The 19,734-nt window shown below is 43.1% G+C and overlaps 1 protein-coding gene across 4 annotated transcripts in view; it reads right to left on the bottom strand.

The window, feature by feature from the left end:
* Positions 1 to 19,734, bottom strand: part of NRXN3 (neurexin 3) — an 862,130-nt gene that overhangs the window by 812,888 nt on the left and 29,508 nt on the right. For all 4 annotated transcript variants that reach the window (XM_088672565.1, XM_088672568.1, XM_088672572.1 and 1 more), the window contains exons 3-4: positions 10,164 to 10,602; positions 7,249 to 7,632 (exon numbers count right to left, since the gene is read on the bottom strand). In XM_088672565.1, the coding sequence (XP_088528691.1) occupies positions 7,249 to 7,632; positions 10,164 to 10,602 (823 nt within the window). The remainder of the gene's footprint in view (positions 1 to 7,248; positions 7,633 to 10,163; positions 10,603 to 19,734) is intronic.

Below are 19,734 nucleotides of genomic sequence, written 5' to 3'. Positions count from 1 at the left end.
CCTTGACTTGAACACCTTGAAGAAATGTCCAAAACATATTGGGCACCATCTCAATAAAGTCCTTAATTTGTAGATAGCGCAGGCAGACTTGAAAACAGCCCTTCCTTTTAGTCATAGGAGAGAGACTAAAAGGGCACCATATTGGGAACCATCTCAACCAAGTCCTGAATTTGTAGATAGTGCAGACAGTCTTGAAAACAGCCCTTCCTTTTAGTCATAGAAGAGAGACAAAACAAGAGCTGTGCAACTCACTTCACATAGTAAATAATTTTGTAGCACTTCTTATTACCCTGTAATTTTATAGCTCCTAAGTTTATTGGATACATAATGGGCAGATGTGTGCTGTCATTAAAGAGCTTTTAGGAAATGCTGCAATAAAGGTACTCAGCAGATAATAAAATGGAAGCTGAAGCCCTCTGTTTACCACCACATAACCAACAGCAGATGCATTGCCCTTCGTAAGCAGCACCCAGCAAAGTAGATAATGAAGAACAGTTGGTGCCAAGGTTAAGCAGGGAGATTCAAGCAAAGATAGACCCCGTGTAAATTTGGCAAACTATACAGGCTTCATAATTTACTCATTCCAAGGATTCAAATGCTAGTAATCTAGAATCATTTGCAGACTTTCTTATCAACAAATTGAAGACTTGCCTGGTTAACTGACTCACTTCTAACTGGATATCAAATAATCTGCTATTTATTGCCACATGGTCATGTGTACTTGAACAAGAATAATATGCAATGAGTTATCAGGCAGCCTGCAAGAGCATTACATGGTCTAGTTAGGTGGCCTAAAAAAGAGTCAAGTAGGCAAGCTTTGAGGATGGACTCAGGGCCGGGACTGGGCAAAGACATAAACAGGAAAGATTACTGCTCAAAAGGTGTTTTAGGCCATGGAAAAGTTCCTATGCCAGCTGCTGGTCTATGCATCCAATCTGGCTAAGAGAAAGTCATCAGTGCAACTGGGGGGGGGGCCCATTTAAGACACTTTACTACAGTCAACTTGCAACTTGCATGGGAATTACATTCTGGGGATTGTGCGTAAAGCCAAAATCCTGTATAGTTAGAACAAACCTGGAACTGCCCTCACATGGCCATCCATACTTTTCTAAAGCTGGCACACTGAGTAGGCTTTGCAAGTCAACTACACACAGCCACCTAGGAAAGGGTTTAGCATTGCAAGCATTGCAAGCAAGGCATTATTGATAATTTAATGATATGATTACAGAGAATTACATACAGCTCCCAGGGTCAGTTCTTAACACAGGCTTGCAGCAGGGTTTCCATCTGTCCTGTTCTAAAGGAAGTGGAGGGAAGGTCTGGAAGCTGGGCAGTGCTTACCAGGACAGTGTGACAATAACTCTCTGTGCCTGAATGCAACGCAACACAACACAGGTCCACCCTTAGCTACCACTTGTATGGGAAAGGCCAGGGGTGTCCTGGACTGAGAAGCATACAGGAGTATGTTTCAGCTTTTTGTTCTTCTCATAGGCATTATCCAGCAGCTGTGCCCTTTGCAAATAAGTTACTCAGTTCTGAGGGTAGAGAAAGGGTTCTGAGGGTAGAGAAAAACCGCGAAAAAGCCATAATCCAAAGGAGACAAGAACAAAGTTAATGCAAGTTGAAGAACCATGAAAGTGTTAATGGTCTGGCTTGTATGTTCCATCCAGAGAACCATGACATTTTAATGACTAAAAAGAGAGAGATGGTGCTACAAATAAGTTCTGAGGCAACTGGAACTGACAGAGTGATGGCTCTGTGCTCCCAATTTGCCAGGGTTCTGCTGATATTGTTTTAATAATCCCAACTTGTCGGTGATTAGTTTCCAAAGAGGGAAAAGCTGGGATCAAGTGACTGGGACCCAAATAATTTGACCTGGAAACCTGCCCTTTGATCTCAGAAGTGTGGAAGCAGGGTTGTGGCAACACAATGAGGTGGCAATGAAGCTCTGCACATACTGTGGTTGGGTCTGAATGAAGTGGTAGAATTTACTGTCAATGCAATGCTGGTTCATGCAAGTCCATGACTTTTTAACACTGCTAAATTAGAAAAGCAACTCCCTGTGAGTAGAAAAATAGTGAATCAAGGCGTGAGCTAAGCTATGACATTTCTCCTTGAAATACTTGCAATTTTTTGTTGCTTTTCTTCAAAGGAACACAGCTGCTTCTGCCTGCAATGTATTTGCCTCCTCTCAATTCTGCTGCATGGGTAGACCAGGTCTTGGGGGCATTTTCATATTTACTACCATATCTTGTGTGCCACAACTATATCCCTATACTGAAAGCAGGTTGTGGCACAGCGCCCTGCCTCCAGTTAATCCCTGCACCTTGCTTATTTGAGAATCAATATATCAATATATCTTCACAAAGGGGAGCTGTGGTTGGGATGTACAGAGTGCAATTTGCTTTGTTCAACCAATGGTACATTGAGACAGTGAAAGACATCTATTTTGCAAGGTCGCACCTATGGGAGATTACACTCTTGCGGTGTAATGCTGGGATTCCCTTCCAACTAGAATCAGGTTGCATATATGAGTAAATAAACCTTCTATCATGAAGACACCACAGTCTCCTCTGTACCTCATTCCCAAGAGGAAACACAGAGCCTGCAACCCCTGGAATCTCACACCACTCATGGAGATTGGGGTGGCGTGTAACAATAAGTTGCATTTCCTTCAGAAATTGGCATTTCCGGCATCAACAAATCCATCACCAATATAATGAAATTGATTTGAATATGGTGCTATGCTATGCTTGGGTCTTGTTTCCGGAAAAGCCTGCAGACTGTGAGAAGGTGGCTTCACACCCGTGCAGAAACACACAGCATCTCCATAATCCAGCTCTTTCTGTCTGCACAGCACCTTCATTAGTTCAGCCGCCACAGCTATTGCATTCACCTATCACTGCAGCTGCAGCTGCTGTCAGGCTCTCAAGCAAATGAGAAGCCGATAGACAAAGACAATGCTAATTGCTCCCTAAAACTAAGCAGAACTTTTAATGCCACTGTGACTCCATCTGTCCTTATTCCACTACCAGCCCTCTCTTTGCACTCCCTGTCATCTGTAGAGCATCTCACTCAACCTTGTTTGCCTTAATGAAACTGACGCAACACTGTATGCCAATAAAGCCATATTGCTTCTGCATTAGGACCTATTATTATCATTTTTTATTAGTAGTAATTGTATTTATTTATACCCCACATGTTCCCCTGACAGAGACTCAAGGTAAGAACAACTAAAAATAACGGGGAGGGGGCATGAAAAAAATTAAACATTGATAGGATTAAATCTCTCTCTCTCTCTCTCTCTCTCTCTCTCTCTGTGTGTGTGTGTGTGTGTGTGTGTGTGTGAGAGAGAGAGAGAGAGAGAGAGAGAGAGAGAGAGAGAGAGAGAGAGAGAGAGAGAACCATATCAATAACTGCAATGAAAGCAACACAGCACCAGCCCTTTCATTATAAGCAGTAAGCTCCCGAAAGCTTGTTTGCCAGCAGGACAACAAGGAGAGAGCTAGTCTTGCTTCTCTAGAGAGGGAGTTTTAGAGTCTGGGAGCAGCTATCAAGAAGACCCTTTCCTGCATCCTCACCAAGCATACATGTGAGGTTGGTGGGATAGAGAGAAGGACCCCTTCTGAAGATGACAAAACCCAGGCAGGTTCGTATGAGAGGATTTTGGGGGGGTTACCTTTGCTGTGTTAAATGTGCATTCTGTAGCTGACCTCCTCTGGAATGCTTTATTTTTCAATCTTTAAAATACTATTTTTGTTTCCTGTTAATTATGTTGTTTTGAACGTACACTTCATATTTTATTCTGGATTGTTTTATTTGATGCTTTAACGTAGGCTGGAAACCACTTTGAGATATTAGTACTACTACAACAACTAATAATCATAATCATAATGTCTTTCAAATAGCTTGGACCTAAGCCATAAAGAGCTTTATATGTCATAACCAGCACTTGGGGCAGCAGGAGGAGACAGTGGCGTAACTGTTGACAAAACAGGCATCCATTCTCTGACACATAATTCCAAACATCCAGCCCCGTCAGTACAAAAACATGAATTCTCCAACAGTCTTTGATGGTACATTTGTCTTTTTTGGGGAAATAATGAGCCATGTTCCAAGCTAGGGACACACTGGGGCCTTGGGGTATATGTGTATCAAGCAAGACAGATGTTTCACAAGGCAGGGTTTCTTTTACTAATTACTCAATTTAGGTCTAGTTCTCATGGACAATTAGGCAAATTCTTTTTAGGGGCAGGTTCATGCCTAACACCACTGTCTCTAATAGCAAACTTGGGCAGTGGGGAGCACCAACAGAAATGGAGCCCAAACAGGGCTGCTGTTAAATAAGGAGGAGGCAATGGCATGTGTTTTGGGGGTTTCTGTGGGGGGGAGGGCACTGAAATTTGCAGCAGTACCAAACAAACATCTCTAAAATGTAAGGGAGCCAAAAAGTCCTCCAAAACAGCCCGAAAGGGTTTGAACATGCTCAGTTGGAAACAAAAAACAGAAAACCAGGGAGGGGAGCTCCTTCCAGCTTATAATATCCTAATGAAGGTCATGGATGCTGTTTAACTTGAACCCTGAACAGAAGCACTTGTGCTATGAAGTGAGGAGGATACCCTGCAACATCTTGCTGCCCATTACTCATTTTATTATTATTACTTATTGAATTTGTTAGTCGCTTTCTCTTGCCCAGGGCAACCCAAAGCAACTTGCAACCAAACAGGCACAAAACTCCCACAAAGATACATTAAAACCAAGAGAGAGAGAAAAAGAAACACATTAAAAACATCTCATCCTCTTCTAAAAGGCCACAGATAAAGGCCAAAGGCCTGCTTATAGACGAAAGTTTATATATGGTGGTGCCAGGCGAACCTCCCTGGGGAAAGCATTCCACAAATGGGGACCCATCACAGAAAAGGCCTGTTCTCATGTTGCCACCCTCCAGACGTCTCATGGAGGCTGCACACGAAGAAGGGTCTCGGATGGTGACACAGCGTCCAGGTTGATTCATATCACATTTGCAAAATAGAATCTCACGCACAGAGAGAGTACATGCTGGGTGCATAGGGAGCAATTTAATGTGGGCCAATCAGTTTGTGGATTGACTTCTGCCAGCCGCCTGATTGGCTGCTCCTGCAGGCCAATCAGGTTGCAGATTCACTTCTGCCAGCCGCCTGATTGGCTGCTCCTGCAGGCCAATCAGGTTGCAGATTCACTTCCACCTGGAGTTGGATTGGGTGGCTCCTGCGGACCAATCAGACTGCTGATTCTGGATCCTATTGTTCTATGATTCAGCTCAGTACATAACAGTCACACTGTTACAAATGGTCTATCAGCATAAGCATTTTGGCCTGCCTTCAAAGCACTCCCTTGTCATGGTTGGAACCATTATTTTGGTGAAGTTTGGACTGGTGGTGCCAATTCCCTCCTGCAAGAGTGGTGGGCCTGTTCAGCTGGCCCATCCTTGGAAAGTGAGGGAGGCTGATAGGTTCCTGGAAATAACTTAACGTTAGTTCTGCCTAATGTTAATCAGTCCTCCTGTGTGGCAGCACTGAACACCCTGCTCATATTAGGAAGGCAACTTCAGTGTACTGTTCTCAGATGCTGCTTAAAACCCTTTTTTGTTTTGGCAGGCCTAACCTGTAGGTATGTAAATGTACTTTAACATGTATCTCTACAGGAGCCTGCATGTCCACACAGTTCTGGCAAGCCATAGTTTGGTTTACTGTGATGTACAAATGAGGCATAGCAGGACGTCAAGTAGAGACGGGTGAATCCATCTATATGTCCAGCCAGTGGTGCTTTCACATGTGTCAACTCATAAATATGTTCCATCTAGTTTCTGCATACATCTGCAAATCTTTTTTTTAAATAAATAAACAGCTGTGGCAGTAACCTATCAAAAGGTGCACTGAAGCAATCCACCACTTGTCAAAACTGTTCCTTCTCCTTTCTTTCCCGTGGCTTCAGAAGCATCCTTGCAATAACTTGGATCAGAAGGACTGGGAAATTCCTTGGCTCCCAGAATCACACAACAGCCTCCTGAGCTAAAGACAAAAGTAACTCAAGTGTTCCTATTCCTTGTTTGTCCACCCCACCCCATTCCCACCCCCGGCTATCAGTCTATACAAGAGAGAGAAACAAAAGACAGACCTAGGAGATCCTGCCTTGTGAGAGCATTTTAGATAAGATTCCACTTTATCTCTACTATAATATTGCAAAAAAAAATCATTAGACAAAAGGAAATGGGAGAATTCGTGCTACTACTTTGGTTTGGTTTTTTAAAAACCTCAAAAAAATAACACCTTATCACTCAATTCATTCTGTGCACGGCATCAGGCACAATACAAGGATAGGGATAAATGGGACCGTCTGGAATTTGAACAGTGTATAGATCAAATGCCTTACATTTGCTCAGCTCCTTCTCATTTAGCCAAGAATGGATGTGTCTCTTGATTGTCTGCACCAGAAATAATTGTGCCTCATCTATTCCCAGTCAGACGCCTTTAAGTGACCAGTGAGACAAGACCATGGGGAAATGGCCCTGTGACACTTGCTGTACCCAGGAAGACTCTGCTTATCTCTTAACTGATTCCCCTGTGGTAAAGGTGAACGTCAGTCCTCATTGATTATTATTTGGATCTGACAGTCAAATGTTTGCACCGGAACAATACACAGAAAGGGACAAAATATGCTCACTCTCTCTTTTTCTTTCATGTGCACATAGCAAACCAAGTTTAGCATGATCCTGCAAACACCATCATGGAACTGTTTATCATTGTCAATAGCATGGTGCCCTCCATATATTGCAGAACCCCAATTCCCATCATCCCAGACCATTTCCTGTGTTGGCTGGGATGGAGGGGAGTTGAACTGCAACAACTTAAAGCACCTCAATGGCTACTCTTAGATGTACCTCGGGGCTTACAGCAGAATGTGAATTTCCCACAATCCTTTTCTTTCAGAAGGTATCAGAAGGATCATGAGAACCAGAGGTCATACATGCAATAGCTGGTGGACTTCATGCACACCCTGAATGTCCCACTACATGTGCAGGGCATACCACTGGAAAGGATCTTTAAACGAATGGCTACGCATTGGAGGCTATAAGGGTTAGTCGGAACCACTGTTTTCATATGTGGAAGGACTGTAGGGGAAAGTGCATTTGGGCTAAGTTAGTGTGCCACATAGCGTGGCCCAGTATAGCTCAGGACAGAAGTTCCCCTCTCTGGCTGCTGGACTTACCCCGCTCACATGTTCTCCCCCAATAGCCAGTGCCAGTGCAGTCACAGATGAAGCGGTTCCAGCCATCTTTGCAAACAGCATTGTTCTTACAGGGATAGCTGTCACACTGCTTGGTGTTGTGCCGACTGCAGGATGATTTGACCCCAGCAGCATTCTGCTGTTCCGCCAGCTGACGGATGTTCTTGCTCCGCCCATCGATGAAGAGATCTCGGATGCAGCCCACGTAGCCATAGTTCAACATGGCTGTCCAGAGCTCAGTAGGGAGGACGAGGCCTGCCCGGTTTTCAGGCAGTCCGCCCAGATACATGTCTCCTTCCAGATCCAAGATCTCACTCTCCCCACTAGCAGTGAAGGGTGTCCGTCTGCTGTTCACCGATATGGTGCCTGAAAGAAAGAGATCACGTCAGCCAGCAGTCACAGTTGTGGCACAAGTCAAGTTCCTGTGGCAGTTTGAATCCTGGTGAAAGGATGGGGTTTGGGCACAGGAGAGTGAAGATGTCAGCTGAGACAAAACACAGCTGACACAGGAAACTTGTCCTGAAATGCTTTGCTGCCCTCTGCTAAGCCTGTCAGACAGCAGAGGCACAGAATAATAAAACTTATATGTTGGAAGGCAAACGAAGGACATCCAACCCAATCCTCTGCAATGATGCAGGAACCTCAAACGGCTATTTTTTTGCACATAGCCTTGGAAGTCCTCCATCAAAAATCTGGCAGTCTGGTGCAGGAAGATTTGGGAGGAAGAGCAAGTGTTCTCTCTTAGGCTCATGCTGGAACTCAAGACAGTACACACCTCAATACAGTGCACAGTGCGGATCTCAAAGATTAATGTGAAATAACTGCATCACAGAGCACTGGTGCACACCTGGCCCACAAATTTAATGTATATGAAAATAATGCATCCTGTAGTTTTTCAAATTACAATGAGGGCAGAAAGAGGGATCCACAGCTTGGTTAGAGACCATATTGATCTGCATGCTGAAGGTCCAGATTTCAGTTTCTGGAAACTCTAGGGATAGGAGAACTGAATTCCTGGTCTACCGACCAGGAGCAGCAGTGGATTGGGGTCTTCCCACCTTAGCTGCCACCCACCTGCTGACCTTTTTTCATGGGCATTACCATTTGGAGATTTCCCCATTGACATAGATGGGACAAGCTTCTTCCTCTAAAGAGACCATAAAGCTACAGGATCTTCTTCTATTAAAATCAGAGTAATATTGTTTAAAATCCCATCTACTTGGAGCAGGAAAATTCAGCACAAAAGCACAAAAGTAGCTCTGACCCACTAAAATCACCTGTACTTTGAAGTGCTGAACTATGGTTGGATTCTGCAGTTTCTAATCCACCCACAATACAGCATTATTGTTCCATTGATTTCCATAGAAAATAGCAAAGCTTGTGAGCACACATACTTCACATAAATGGGGCTTAATGAATACAATCATATAATCACTAACTGAACCCCATGTGGCTTACATCTGAGTAGACATGTATAGAATTGCACTACAAAATTTCAGCTTGGGTTGGATTCTGCCTTGTTCCTTTTATATTTCTTAAGCTAAATGTTGCTACCCAGAGGCCAGATATCTGCCATATATGTAAGCAAGACTAAGAAGCAATGAATGCTGCTGATTGAATTTATCCTTGCAAGTTAATTAAATGCAAACCAACCTGGCCCACAAAAAAAATCAATTATTTGATTACTTATTTACATCCCCATAAAATGCTGGAATTTATCAACAACAAGCACAGCTGTTGCAAACCTACTAACATTAAACTATAGTAGGGTTGAAGAAGAAAAATACAAATTACTCCTAGACCCCTGAGAATATTTTTCTGGCTAAAAAAAAAAATTATATCTAAGAAAATTAGAGAATTCTGTACTATCTACTGAAGGTATGTTGTTTTGAAAAAGCAGAAACATCAAATTCCAGCACCATTCACCCCACATCCAGTCTGCCTCTATATATGATTCCAAACTGCAGTGTGGATTTGAAAAACAAAAACTTGGAAGCTGGAATGACATAAGGGAGTACAAAAGATAGAATCTCTACAATGAATATAACAGCAAATATTGAAATGTCTCAAAGTACCAAAGGATTTGAATGCCTGCCCTAGGAATTTGTTATATCCCTCCCACCCCCAGCTTTTCAACAATAACCTTTGTTATTGTGTTTCTCAAAATCCCAGGGGTGTTTCATCTTAGAAGGAACCTTGACATTCTACCTGGATTTTGTTGCAGATTAAATCTGATGGCAGTATAAGTAAATCTGATAACAATAAAGATTATCTTATCTTATTTCCAAAACTCTCTTTATTTATTCCTGCTTCCCTTGAGATTCCCCAGATGCTCCATGCTAGGGAAAACATGTGTTTGCTTTGAATTTCACATCAGGAGGAACTTTGGTGGCTAGGTTCAAAATTGCATGGTTCAGAAATTAGCACCCCCTTCAATGCTGAATATCCTGGTGCCCCTTCCAAATTGGACTCAAACTCCTCTAAAGGTCAGCACAATTAGCAATCAGGTTTGACCATCTCTGGTCTCCCTGCCACATATCCTTCGCCTTTGCACACAAATTCACAGGACAACAGCAATGGCAATGGGAAGAGGCTCTAGTGATGGGGTCATAGCAGCATCCCAGGTGCCAGGAATCAAAGGAATTGTCATGACCAGGGTTCCTGCCCTAGAAGAGGAATTGCTATGTATTGTTATCAGGCTGACCAGCCGGCAGTTCCCCAGATTTGCCTTTCATCCTTTCCTGAAGACAGAGAAAACATTTTTCAGTCTCTGGTCTCCAAGAATTCTCAGAGTTCAAAGACCAGTGGTCTTTGATCCTGTTCTTCAATCATTGTAAAGAGTCTCTGTTTTTTTATAGTTGGGGGTGGACTATTCCCGGGAATTTTTTTCTACATACCTGATCTGCCATCTCTCTGAATATCAACGTGATACCATTCTCCATCATTAGCTTTCCTTTGAGTGGCCTTCACTTTGACTGTTCCAGAGCCCATGTCGAGAAGTAAGTAGAGGTTCCCATCCAAAAGTTCCACTGCAAAGAAGTCCACTTTGGTGTTCTTCTGGCTCCTGGAATCCTTCCTCTCCTGAGGCTTGCCATGGGTGAAGAGTATAAGACCATTTGGCTCCGTGGTGCGGAAGTCAAAGGAGATGGAGCCCATGCGCTTGGTGTTCCACTTAGGCAGGCTAATGTAGGCCTCAGGTGTCTCAAAATTGATGGGGTCCAGTGTGGCCACGTTCTCACACGTGAACTTCACCTCCCCATAGATTTTCATTTTTGTGTCACCAATCCTCGCCAAGCGAGACAGCTCCAGACGGATGTCATTATTCTTGTAAACAACCTGTCAGGGACAAGGGAAAACACCATACATCAACCCAGGAGATAACCTACACTTTGGAAATACACACCCAAAGAAGCTCCCAGGATTGAGGTGAGCCTGCATGGGATTCTACGTTAGGACTATGTTTAAGAATAACACTCATTGGCATTGTGTAGCATCCAGAGATCACGCAAGAACAAGAGGCAAAATTCAGAGAAGTTCAAGCGCTCATTGGTGCTCCAGCTTCTTGGTTGTCCAGTCTCAGAGCTGGACCTACGGTACCTCTTCCTTCCTGCTCCCCATTCACCCTGCCTTCCAAACATAACAATGAGCTTTACATCCCTTTTAAAAATGATTATTGAAGCTTTAACCCTATGTGCAAACTGACCCTTTCATCTGTACTGGCGGTCTCAGTTCAATCACTCTCTCTAATAGCAAACTCATTTGGTGAGTGCTGATGGGATGCTAGCCAGAGCAGGCTCACTGAGAAACAATATGTCAGAAAGAAATGGTAGTTATGGCAGTCCCAGTCACAGCACCCCCACACCCGTGCAGTGTCTCCAGCTAATGTGCAATGAATAAACTCCAGTAGACAACAATTTGGGTCAAAAATGGCCACAACTTTATTGATTCCAGATGTAGGTGGATTTTGCACTGGGTATATATACAACTTCAGCCCCTGGCAGAGGGTTGAAATGTTTTCAGTGTTGTACCAAGGATTAAGGCATCCCCAAGGTGGCGCTGTGGGTTAAACCACTGAGCCTAGGGCTTGCTGATCAGAAGGTCGGCGGTTCGAATCCCTGTGATGGGGTGAGCTCCCGTTGCTTGGTCCCAGCTCCTGCCAACCTAGCAGTTTGAAAGCATATCAAAATGCAAGTAGATAAATAGGAACTGCTACAGCGGGAAGGTAAAAGGCATTTCCATGTGCTGCTCTGGTTTGCCAGAAGCGGCTTTGTCATGCTGGCCACACGACCTGGAAGCTATACGCTGGCTCCCTCGGCCAATAATGTGAGATGAGTGCGCAACCCCAAAGTCAGTCACGACTGGACCTAATGGTCAGGGGTCCCTTTACCTTTACCTAAGATGCCGATCTACTGAGGTGGCCAGCCTAAGGCCGCCCCCGGAAGCTCTGTGGCTGACCTGCCCCATACTCAGCTTCTGGACAGAGTCTTCCACCCAGACCCCTTTAACAGGGTATTCTGAATACACCACTGGTTTGGTCCCCCAGTTACTGCCAGCACACTGCCTACACTTTTAGAATTGCCATCTATGTTTTGAAGTGCTTTTCAATGTGGTCTTGACCTGCTTGCTTCTGGTCCAGTGTGTTGTAATCCACTCTGGGATCAATACAGTGAAGGGTGGGCTTGTGAATATGATTAAGTAATCAATAAATATCAGCAGGCTCAGGGAAACCCCAAGGTTTGCAGAGGTACAAGGAGTATTTCAGGGCAAAAATGCCCCCCGGGGGGGAACACACTTAAAAAACAGGCCAGTGAGGACAGGGCCAGTCCAAGACATTTTGGCACCTGAGACAGACCCCAAAATAGCACCTCCTTTCCCACCAGGGAAGAAAGGGTGAGGAAAGAGCTACATCAGAAAAAAAGACTGAGAGCAGGATCTGCTGCCCCTGTGGATTCTGTCACCTGAGGCGGTTGCCTCACCTTGCCTCATGGGCAGGCCCTGAATGAAGACAGAGAATGTTCAGTGGCCATGTTGCATGTCTGTGGTGGGGGAAAGCAGAAAAATTGGGGTGGCAGGGGGATGAAATTGAATGTCCTAGAAGCAAGGATGTAAGGAGGCAGCAATTTCCTGTTTCCACCACAACTGGTGCTGTTTCTGTTCTGCTACATTTTGCCTTCTACAGTACTCATCTCGTTATCTGCTATGGCTGAAATGAACACAATTAATTATGTAATTGATTATGTAATTAAATTCCGTGCATTTTAATGGAAGGTAAACATTTTCCCCGCCCCTACGCAAGAAAGTGAGAAAATAGTGTAATTATGCAATTTTGCAGGCTAAGATGGCCAATGATAGCAAATTGTGGCGATCTCTGCTCTCAATTCCATCAGAATTCTGCAGCATCCCTTCCTAGAAAAGGACAGGGCTGGCAGGCTAGAACAGGAGCACTCCACCATGCAGCACATTGTTGCTCATTTGTAGGCAAGCTTGAGAAACCCAATTCTTCTGAATAAGATAGAAACATCTGTGTAAGGCGCAGGAAATCCCACTGAATTTAATGGGGCTCCCAGAGACTTATACAGAGCACAGCAGCTGTGCAGCTCATCTTTACATGGAAACGAGTCTCGGTGAGACTGACTTTCAAGTAAGACTGGACAGGATGACGGCCTGTTCCAATGTGTGCTTTGTCCTACTTAGTTCAATAGGAGTGACTCCTTAGTATGAGTGGATAGGATTGCAACTTCATTGATTTGCCGGTTATCACTGCAATCCTGTGCACATAGGAATAAACCCTCTTGAACACAGGGGGACTCACTAATGAGATCTGGGCTATTAGCCTCTTGCAACAGGGCTATAACTCTATGAACATTTACTTGGGTGTAAATCATGCAATTACTTGCAAGCAAGGATGGATAGGACCAGCTGATAGGAGGTGGGCACTAGATTGTGCCATCTTTGTACACTAAAGACCAAATAGAAACTGATGAACAAAAAGTCCACCCCCTCAAAAAAAAAAAAAAAACACCAACCCACCCCTGTGCCCTCAAGTCCCAAAGCAGCACCACAATGTTTTCCTCCACTTCTTACGTCAAGGGTACTGGCATCTGCTAAGCAATACTGACAAGAGGACAATATATTATCAAGCACCCTTACAAAGGCTTTGCTAGTCTGCAGCACATAAAGAATCTCATCTGTGTTATACAGTTTTTGATCTTGACTCAATAAAAAAAAAATCCTTTCTAATCAGATGGCTTTTCTCCATCCATCAAAAGAGCCTCTCTGCAATCAACTAAAGATCCAGAGAGGGAGAAAGTGAGTGTGTGCCACTCTTGGCAGGAAGCCAATGTGCATTTTATTTCAAGTCTGGTAGAATTAAGAAGGAAATATTGCCTTGGGCATACTGGTTGACACGCTCCCTTGGGCAACGCCCATATGTAGTTGGCCACTAGATGTCCCCATTGCCTTGCACTGCACAGCCACGTCCCCTGCCAATTGTAGAAATGTCTTCTCAGATGGAATGAGTCGAAAGGAGGTTTTTAAAAATGTAGCTATTTTCCACTTGCTGCTCTCATTCCAGGGGCAGGAAGCTTTCAACCCCTTCAGTGTGGTTCCCCCCACCCAAAATGGGCCCATCTCTTTGCCACTGTCTCTGCTACTCATTCATTTGCGGTCTTCCATTGGCTACAATCGCACCACTGCCCCAGTCTGCATGGGGAGCCTGTTTATGTTGGAACATACACAGAGCTCTGCTGCATCACACCAATCACCCATCTAGTCCAGCATCCTATTCTCACAGTGGCCAATTAGATGCTTCCAGGAAGCCCAAAAGCAGGTTCTGGACACAACAGCCACCACCACCCCAATGTAGTTTCCAACAACTGACATTTAGAGACAGTGGAGGTAGAACATACTCATCATGGCTAGTAGCCACTAACAGTTTGATCCTCCATGAATTTATCGAATCCTCTGTGAGTCAGGAAAAGTTGAGGAACCTGTTAAGTTGCCCCTTATATGTGCACCCTAGGCACAAGTTTCTTACATGAGTCCTCCAGTGCCTGTCAAACAGATTCACCCTGGAACATTGTCATCAAAGTAGCCTAAATAAAGTGATGTTTTAATGTATTTTTAACCTTCTGTTGGAAGCTGCCCAGAGTGGCTAGGGAAACCCAGCCAGATGGGCAGGGTAGAATTATTATTATTATTATTATTATTATTATTATTATTATTATTATTTGCTTTGGGAGCTATGAAAATAAGAACTAGGTTCCAAAAAAACCCGAGTGTGTGGGATACACTTCTGTTTTGTTTTAATGCCTTTTTAACTTATTGTGGAGGAGCAATGTGTGATTTACATTGTGTGTGTCAGGGGAAGGATTTTCATGTGTTGTTTGTGTGTTGTATCTACATTGTGGTAGCCTATGGCTTTAAACAACAAAGCCTCGGTCTCCATCCTCTTTTAAAGACACCCAAGTTTTCCTGAGCAAATCCCTTGAGTTTCATGTCCATTTAAAAACAAGCTTTCTAAACCTGGATTTTACTATTCTGATATTGGCCTGTTTGAAGACACAATTTTTATAATGGCTGGCCATCCATTGTCTGTGGTGCCTGTCTCCACGATAATGCCCACGGCAGCTTGTGCACTGCATCGTGCCCTGATGCTAAGCTAAACTGATGGGCAATTAGAGCAGAAGATCAATTATCCATACCTCTCTTATCTAAATGTCCTAGTTATCCAGATTCACAATATACACAAAGTATATATATGCGCAAGTTGGCATAATCCTGTGCAAATATCACTCCTATTTACCCAAATGTCTGAATGAGCAAATGCTTTTTGATAATAAAAAGGCTCCCCTGATGCTCCTATTCAAACAAATTAGTTTTTAGTGATGTTTGGGAGATCGGTTTCCATGATCCAATTGTGCAGAGAGAGTGTGCGTAGGGTGGAGGAGAATCTCCCTATTGTAATGCTTGAATAGAAGGGAAATACGCTTCACTGTCTACAGATAACTTTCTGGTGGGAATTGGTTTCGCTTTGGTCAGAAGAATATGAAATTCTGTTTATCCATGGTTCTTACATTCCATGTTCCTATGCAATATTTTTCTTTACAGCATCGGACTTTCCTTTCGCTTCCAGGCATATCCGCAACTGAGCGACCTTTCGGCTTTGGCCCAGCCGCTTCATCAGCTCTGAATCTACTTGTACTTGTCCTCCGCTCTTCCTCAGTAGCATGTTGGACGCCTTCCGACCTGAGGGGCTCATCTTCCAGCGTCATAACTTTTATATGCCTGTTGTCTTTGTCCATGGAGTTTTCTTGGCAGGGATACTGGAATGGCTTGCCAGTTCCTTCTCCAGGTGGATCATGTTTAGTCAAAACTCTCCACTATGACCTGTCCATCTTGGGTGGCCCTGCATGGCATAGCTCATAGCTTCTCTGAGTTATTCAAGCATTGATCCACTCACTAAAAACTTTCCCCAATCCACTATACAGCAATCAACGTTTGAGGTTCAGGGCTGGTAGCCAGCACCCCCCCCCCAACAGAGCCTGTTAGTGCCATATTTTGCAGTGGGAGAAGTCTTTAGTTGGACTGGAAAGTCAAAAGGTATGTTTGCCCCCTCCACAAGTAAAGCAAAACTACTGTTCAAGGCTGCTTAGCGTCCAGAAAAGAGGTGCTCCTGTAATTGAGGAATACACTTCAACATATGGTTGGGAGTCCCCCATAAATTTGTCCCAGGCAAGACACAGGCAAGCATCTAAAAACTAGACCTCTTTTAATGGGGAAATCCATAATGCATCACACATGATTGTTTCCGGATTTTAAGCGCAAAATATATGAATCTTCAGAGCACAGTGAAGGGAAGGTCCATGCCGCAAGTGAATAATAAATATAATGTAATGGCCCATGTGCGGTATTGGACTTCTACCATAAAACCAAAGACAAAAAGTTCCAACAGGTGTCAGGGATCTGATTGTCCTCAGGCACAGGGCCAGAGAAGACCTTTAAAAGCCCTGAAAAAATCATGATGCCCTCGCTCATGTGTAATTGAAAAGAATAATAAAAAACTAAACTGTAAAATGCATTTTAAAAAACGAGAAAATATAGATTTATTGCAACATATAGTAGGATCTGATTTCCTTTCTTTTATTTTATTTTACCTGTGTTAGTAGAATATTCCATTTTAAGTAGGGAATAATAATAATAATAATAATAATAATAATAATAATAATAATAATAATTAATAATAATAATATTTATACTCCCATGTGGCTGGATTGCCCCAGTAATAAAAAGAGAATAGAAAAATTTAGGAAGGGTGTGTAATGTAAGTTAGTGTGTAGTGAAGTATAAGAAAAGAAAGTCTAACAAAGTTCTGATTGTTCCCTTGATAACTACTTCAGTTCCTTTTCTGAAATCCCATTTGGCTCAGCACTGCACAGGAGAATGCTGACAGTTACCTAAATGTGATTGCCAATTCACCACCAGTTTTGGAAACAAGAAGTTTAGCTTGGCTATTCAAAAACAGGATCTTGATTTCCCACATTCAACCTTCCAAAAGCATTATGTAAACACGCTTAATGAGGATTATTGAGAGTGACCCCTTTGGGACCGATTCATAAGCAATCATAAAGGTAACGGTAAAGGGACCCCTGACCATTAGGACCAGTCGTGACCGATTCTGGGGTTGCGGCGCTCATCTCGCATTATTGGCCGAGGGAGCCGGTGTATAGCTTCCAGGTCATGTGGCCAGCATGACAAAGCCGCTTCTGGCAAACCAGAGCAGCACATGGAAACGCCGTTTACCTTCCCGCTGTAGGGGTTCCTATTTATCTACTTGCATTTTGACGTGCTTTCGAACTGCTAGGTTGGCAGGAGCTGGGACCAAGCAACAGGAGCTCACCCAGTCACAGGGATTCGAACCGCCGACCTTCTGATCAGCAAGCCCTAGGCTCAGTGGTTTAACCACAGCGCCACTTGGGTCCCTCATAAGCAATCATAGTTAAACTATTTTCCTAAAATGATGGAATATAATATAATTGGATGTTTACTAGTCCATATCAGGTCCTGTCATGCTCCTGATAACATCTTCTGAAGCACGCCCAGGTCCAAATGCCTTTCTCCAGATGCTCATTGGTGGCTGTCTCTCTAAATTACTTAAGAATCTGAAAGAGCATATTTCCTGGACTGCCCCACCCAATCACTAAAGGCTAAGCATCTTCTTTGAATGCAGGAGGGATGTAGGTTCAATTCCCAGAATCTCCAAGTAGAACTGGGAATGGTCCTTGTCTGAAACCCTGAACAGCTGCTACCAGTCAGTGTAGACAATACTGAGCTAGATGACCAGCGAACTGAGTTGCTATAAGGCAATTTTTTGGTGTTCTTTTTAAAGAAGAGCTGGGGTTGTCTTACTTGCTGTCCTGCTGGTAGCTTTTGCTTGTCAGATAGTGACATGAGACAGGGCATTCTTTAGATTATGGGATGCTTCCCAATTTCTGTTTAGTTGTGGACCACTTGCACTGTTGAAATTTTTTTATTCTTATAGGCCTTTGAGAATGTAATCCCCATCCCATCAACCTTGCTGCTGTTTTATTATGGTTTGTTATGTCATTGCTGTATTTGGTATTGTTATAATTATATCTCTGATAGCTGCCCTTGGCTCCCTTTGGAAGGAAGGGCCAGGTAATACAACTCTTGAAACAGAAAATAACAATTAAGCTTCATTACTAGACTGTTGATTTGGTGGCAACAGCTCCATGTCTCTCTTTTTTTTTTCTTCAATAATTATTTATTAAATTTTCCAAAATAAACACATTTAAAACATTATACAAGACAAACAAACACATAAACAAACATTCAAAAATACAAACATCCCAAAAAAACATGCTCCGCCGAGCTTGACTTCCCTCCCTCCCCTCAAAAGGTTTTCTAATCAGTTCTTATCTCGCAGTTCCTTTGTATCTAATCTTTAGGGTCAATTCGTAGGATTTATTTCACGCCTGCAAGTGTCTTTAAACCTTTACAGTTCATTTCCATATAATCCACAAATTTACTCCAATCCCTTAGAAACCTTGTCTCCCTCTGGTTTCGAATCCTGCTAGTCAGTCTCGCTAATTCTGCATATTCAATCATCTTTGTCTGCCAGTCTCCAATTGTCGGTAAGTCCTGGGTTTTCCATTTTGGGGCTAATAATGTCCTCGCCGCGGTTGTCGCATATAAGAAAAGGGTACTATCCTCCCTAGTTATCTCTTGGCCTATCAGTCCTAACAGAAAGGCCTCTGGTCTTTTGGGAAAAGTATATTTAAATATCTTTTTCAGTTCGTTATATATCATTTCCCAATATCCTTTAACCTTTTCACATTTCCACCACATATGATAAAAGTCCCCTTCTTTTTCATTACATTTCCAGCACATTCTGTTACTCATTCTATACATTTTCGCTAATTTCACTGGAGTTAAGTGCCATCTATACATCATCTTCCAAACATTCTCTTTCAAAGCAGTACATGCTGTAAATTTTATTGTTTGGTTCCATAATTTCACCCACGCATCATATTCAATATTATGCCCAAAATCCTTAGCCCATTTTATCATTACCTCTTTCGTCAACTCATCTTTAGTATACCACTCTACCAGCAAGTTATACATTTTGGACAACAATTTTACTCTGCCCCCTAGCAACTCTATTTGAAATTTGGACCTTCTCTCCTCAAAACCAATTTTTTTATCTTGCACAAATACATCATTAATTTGATGATATTGCAACCAACTCGACAAGTATACTTTCACCTCTTCATACGGTTTCAGTTTCCAACCTTGTTCCGATTGTCTTAGAAAGTTTTCATATGTTGGTCTCTCACCTTCCATATTCACTTTTTTCACTATGATCACTTCCATTGGTGAGATCCACCATGGCGTCTTGGTCTCTAACAAGGCTTTATTTCTTTCCCATACTTCAAATAACGATCTTCTTATAACATGGTTCGTAAATCCTTTATGGGTTTTTTTCTTATCATACCATAGATATGAATGCCAACCTGCTCTGTTGTCAAATCCCTCCAAGTCCAACAAGTCCGTATTTTCCAATGTTATCCATTCTTTTATCCAACAGAGACATGACGCTTCAAAGTATAATTTCAAGTCTGGCATGGAGAATCCGCCTCTTTCGGTCTTGTCTACCAATATTTTATATTTTATTCTTGGTTTCTTCCCCTGCCAGACAAATCTTTGTAAATCTTTTTGCCATTCCTTGAATTGTCTTGTCCCCTTTATAATTGGTATTGTTTGAAACAAGAATAACATTTTGGGCAATACGTTCATCTCAGCTCCATGTCTCTCTTGGCTCCTCCCCATCCTAACTTTCTGTGAGTGCTGTGGCAGCAGAGCTGGAGAGAGGGGCATATCCCTTCCTCGCTGGCACCAGCATATAAACAGAAGGGAAGGAGAGACTCTCTCACTGCCTCCCCCACCTGC

The sequence above is a fragment of the Zootoca vivipara genome, chromosome 1 (assembly GCF_965207765.1).
Source record: "Zootoca vivipara chromosome 1, rZooViv2.hap1.1, whole genome shotgun sequence".
Classification (NCBI taxonomy): domain Eukaryota; kingdom Metazoa; phylum Chordata; class Lepidosauria; order Squamata; family Lacertidae; genus Zootoca; species Zootoca vivipara.
The sequence above is the reverse complement of the archived record's forward strand: the minus strand, read 5'-3'. Positions and strand labels throughout refer to the sequence as shown.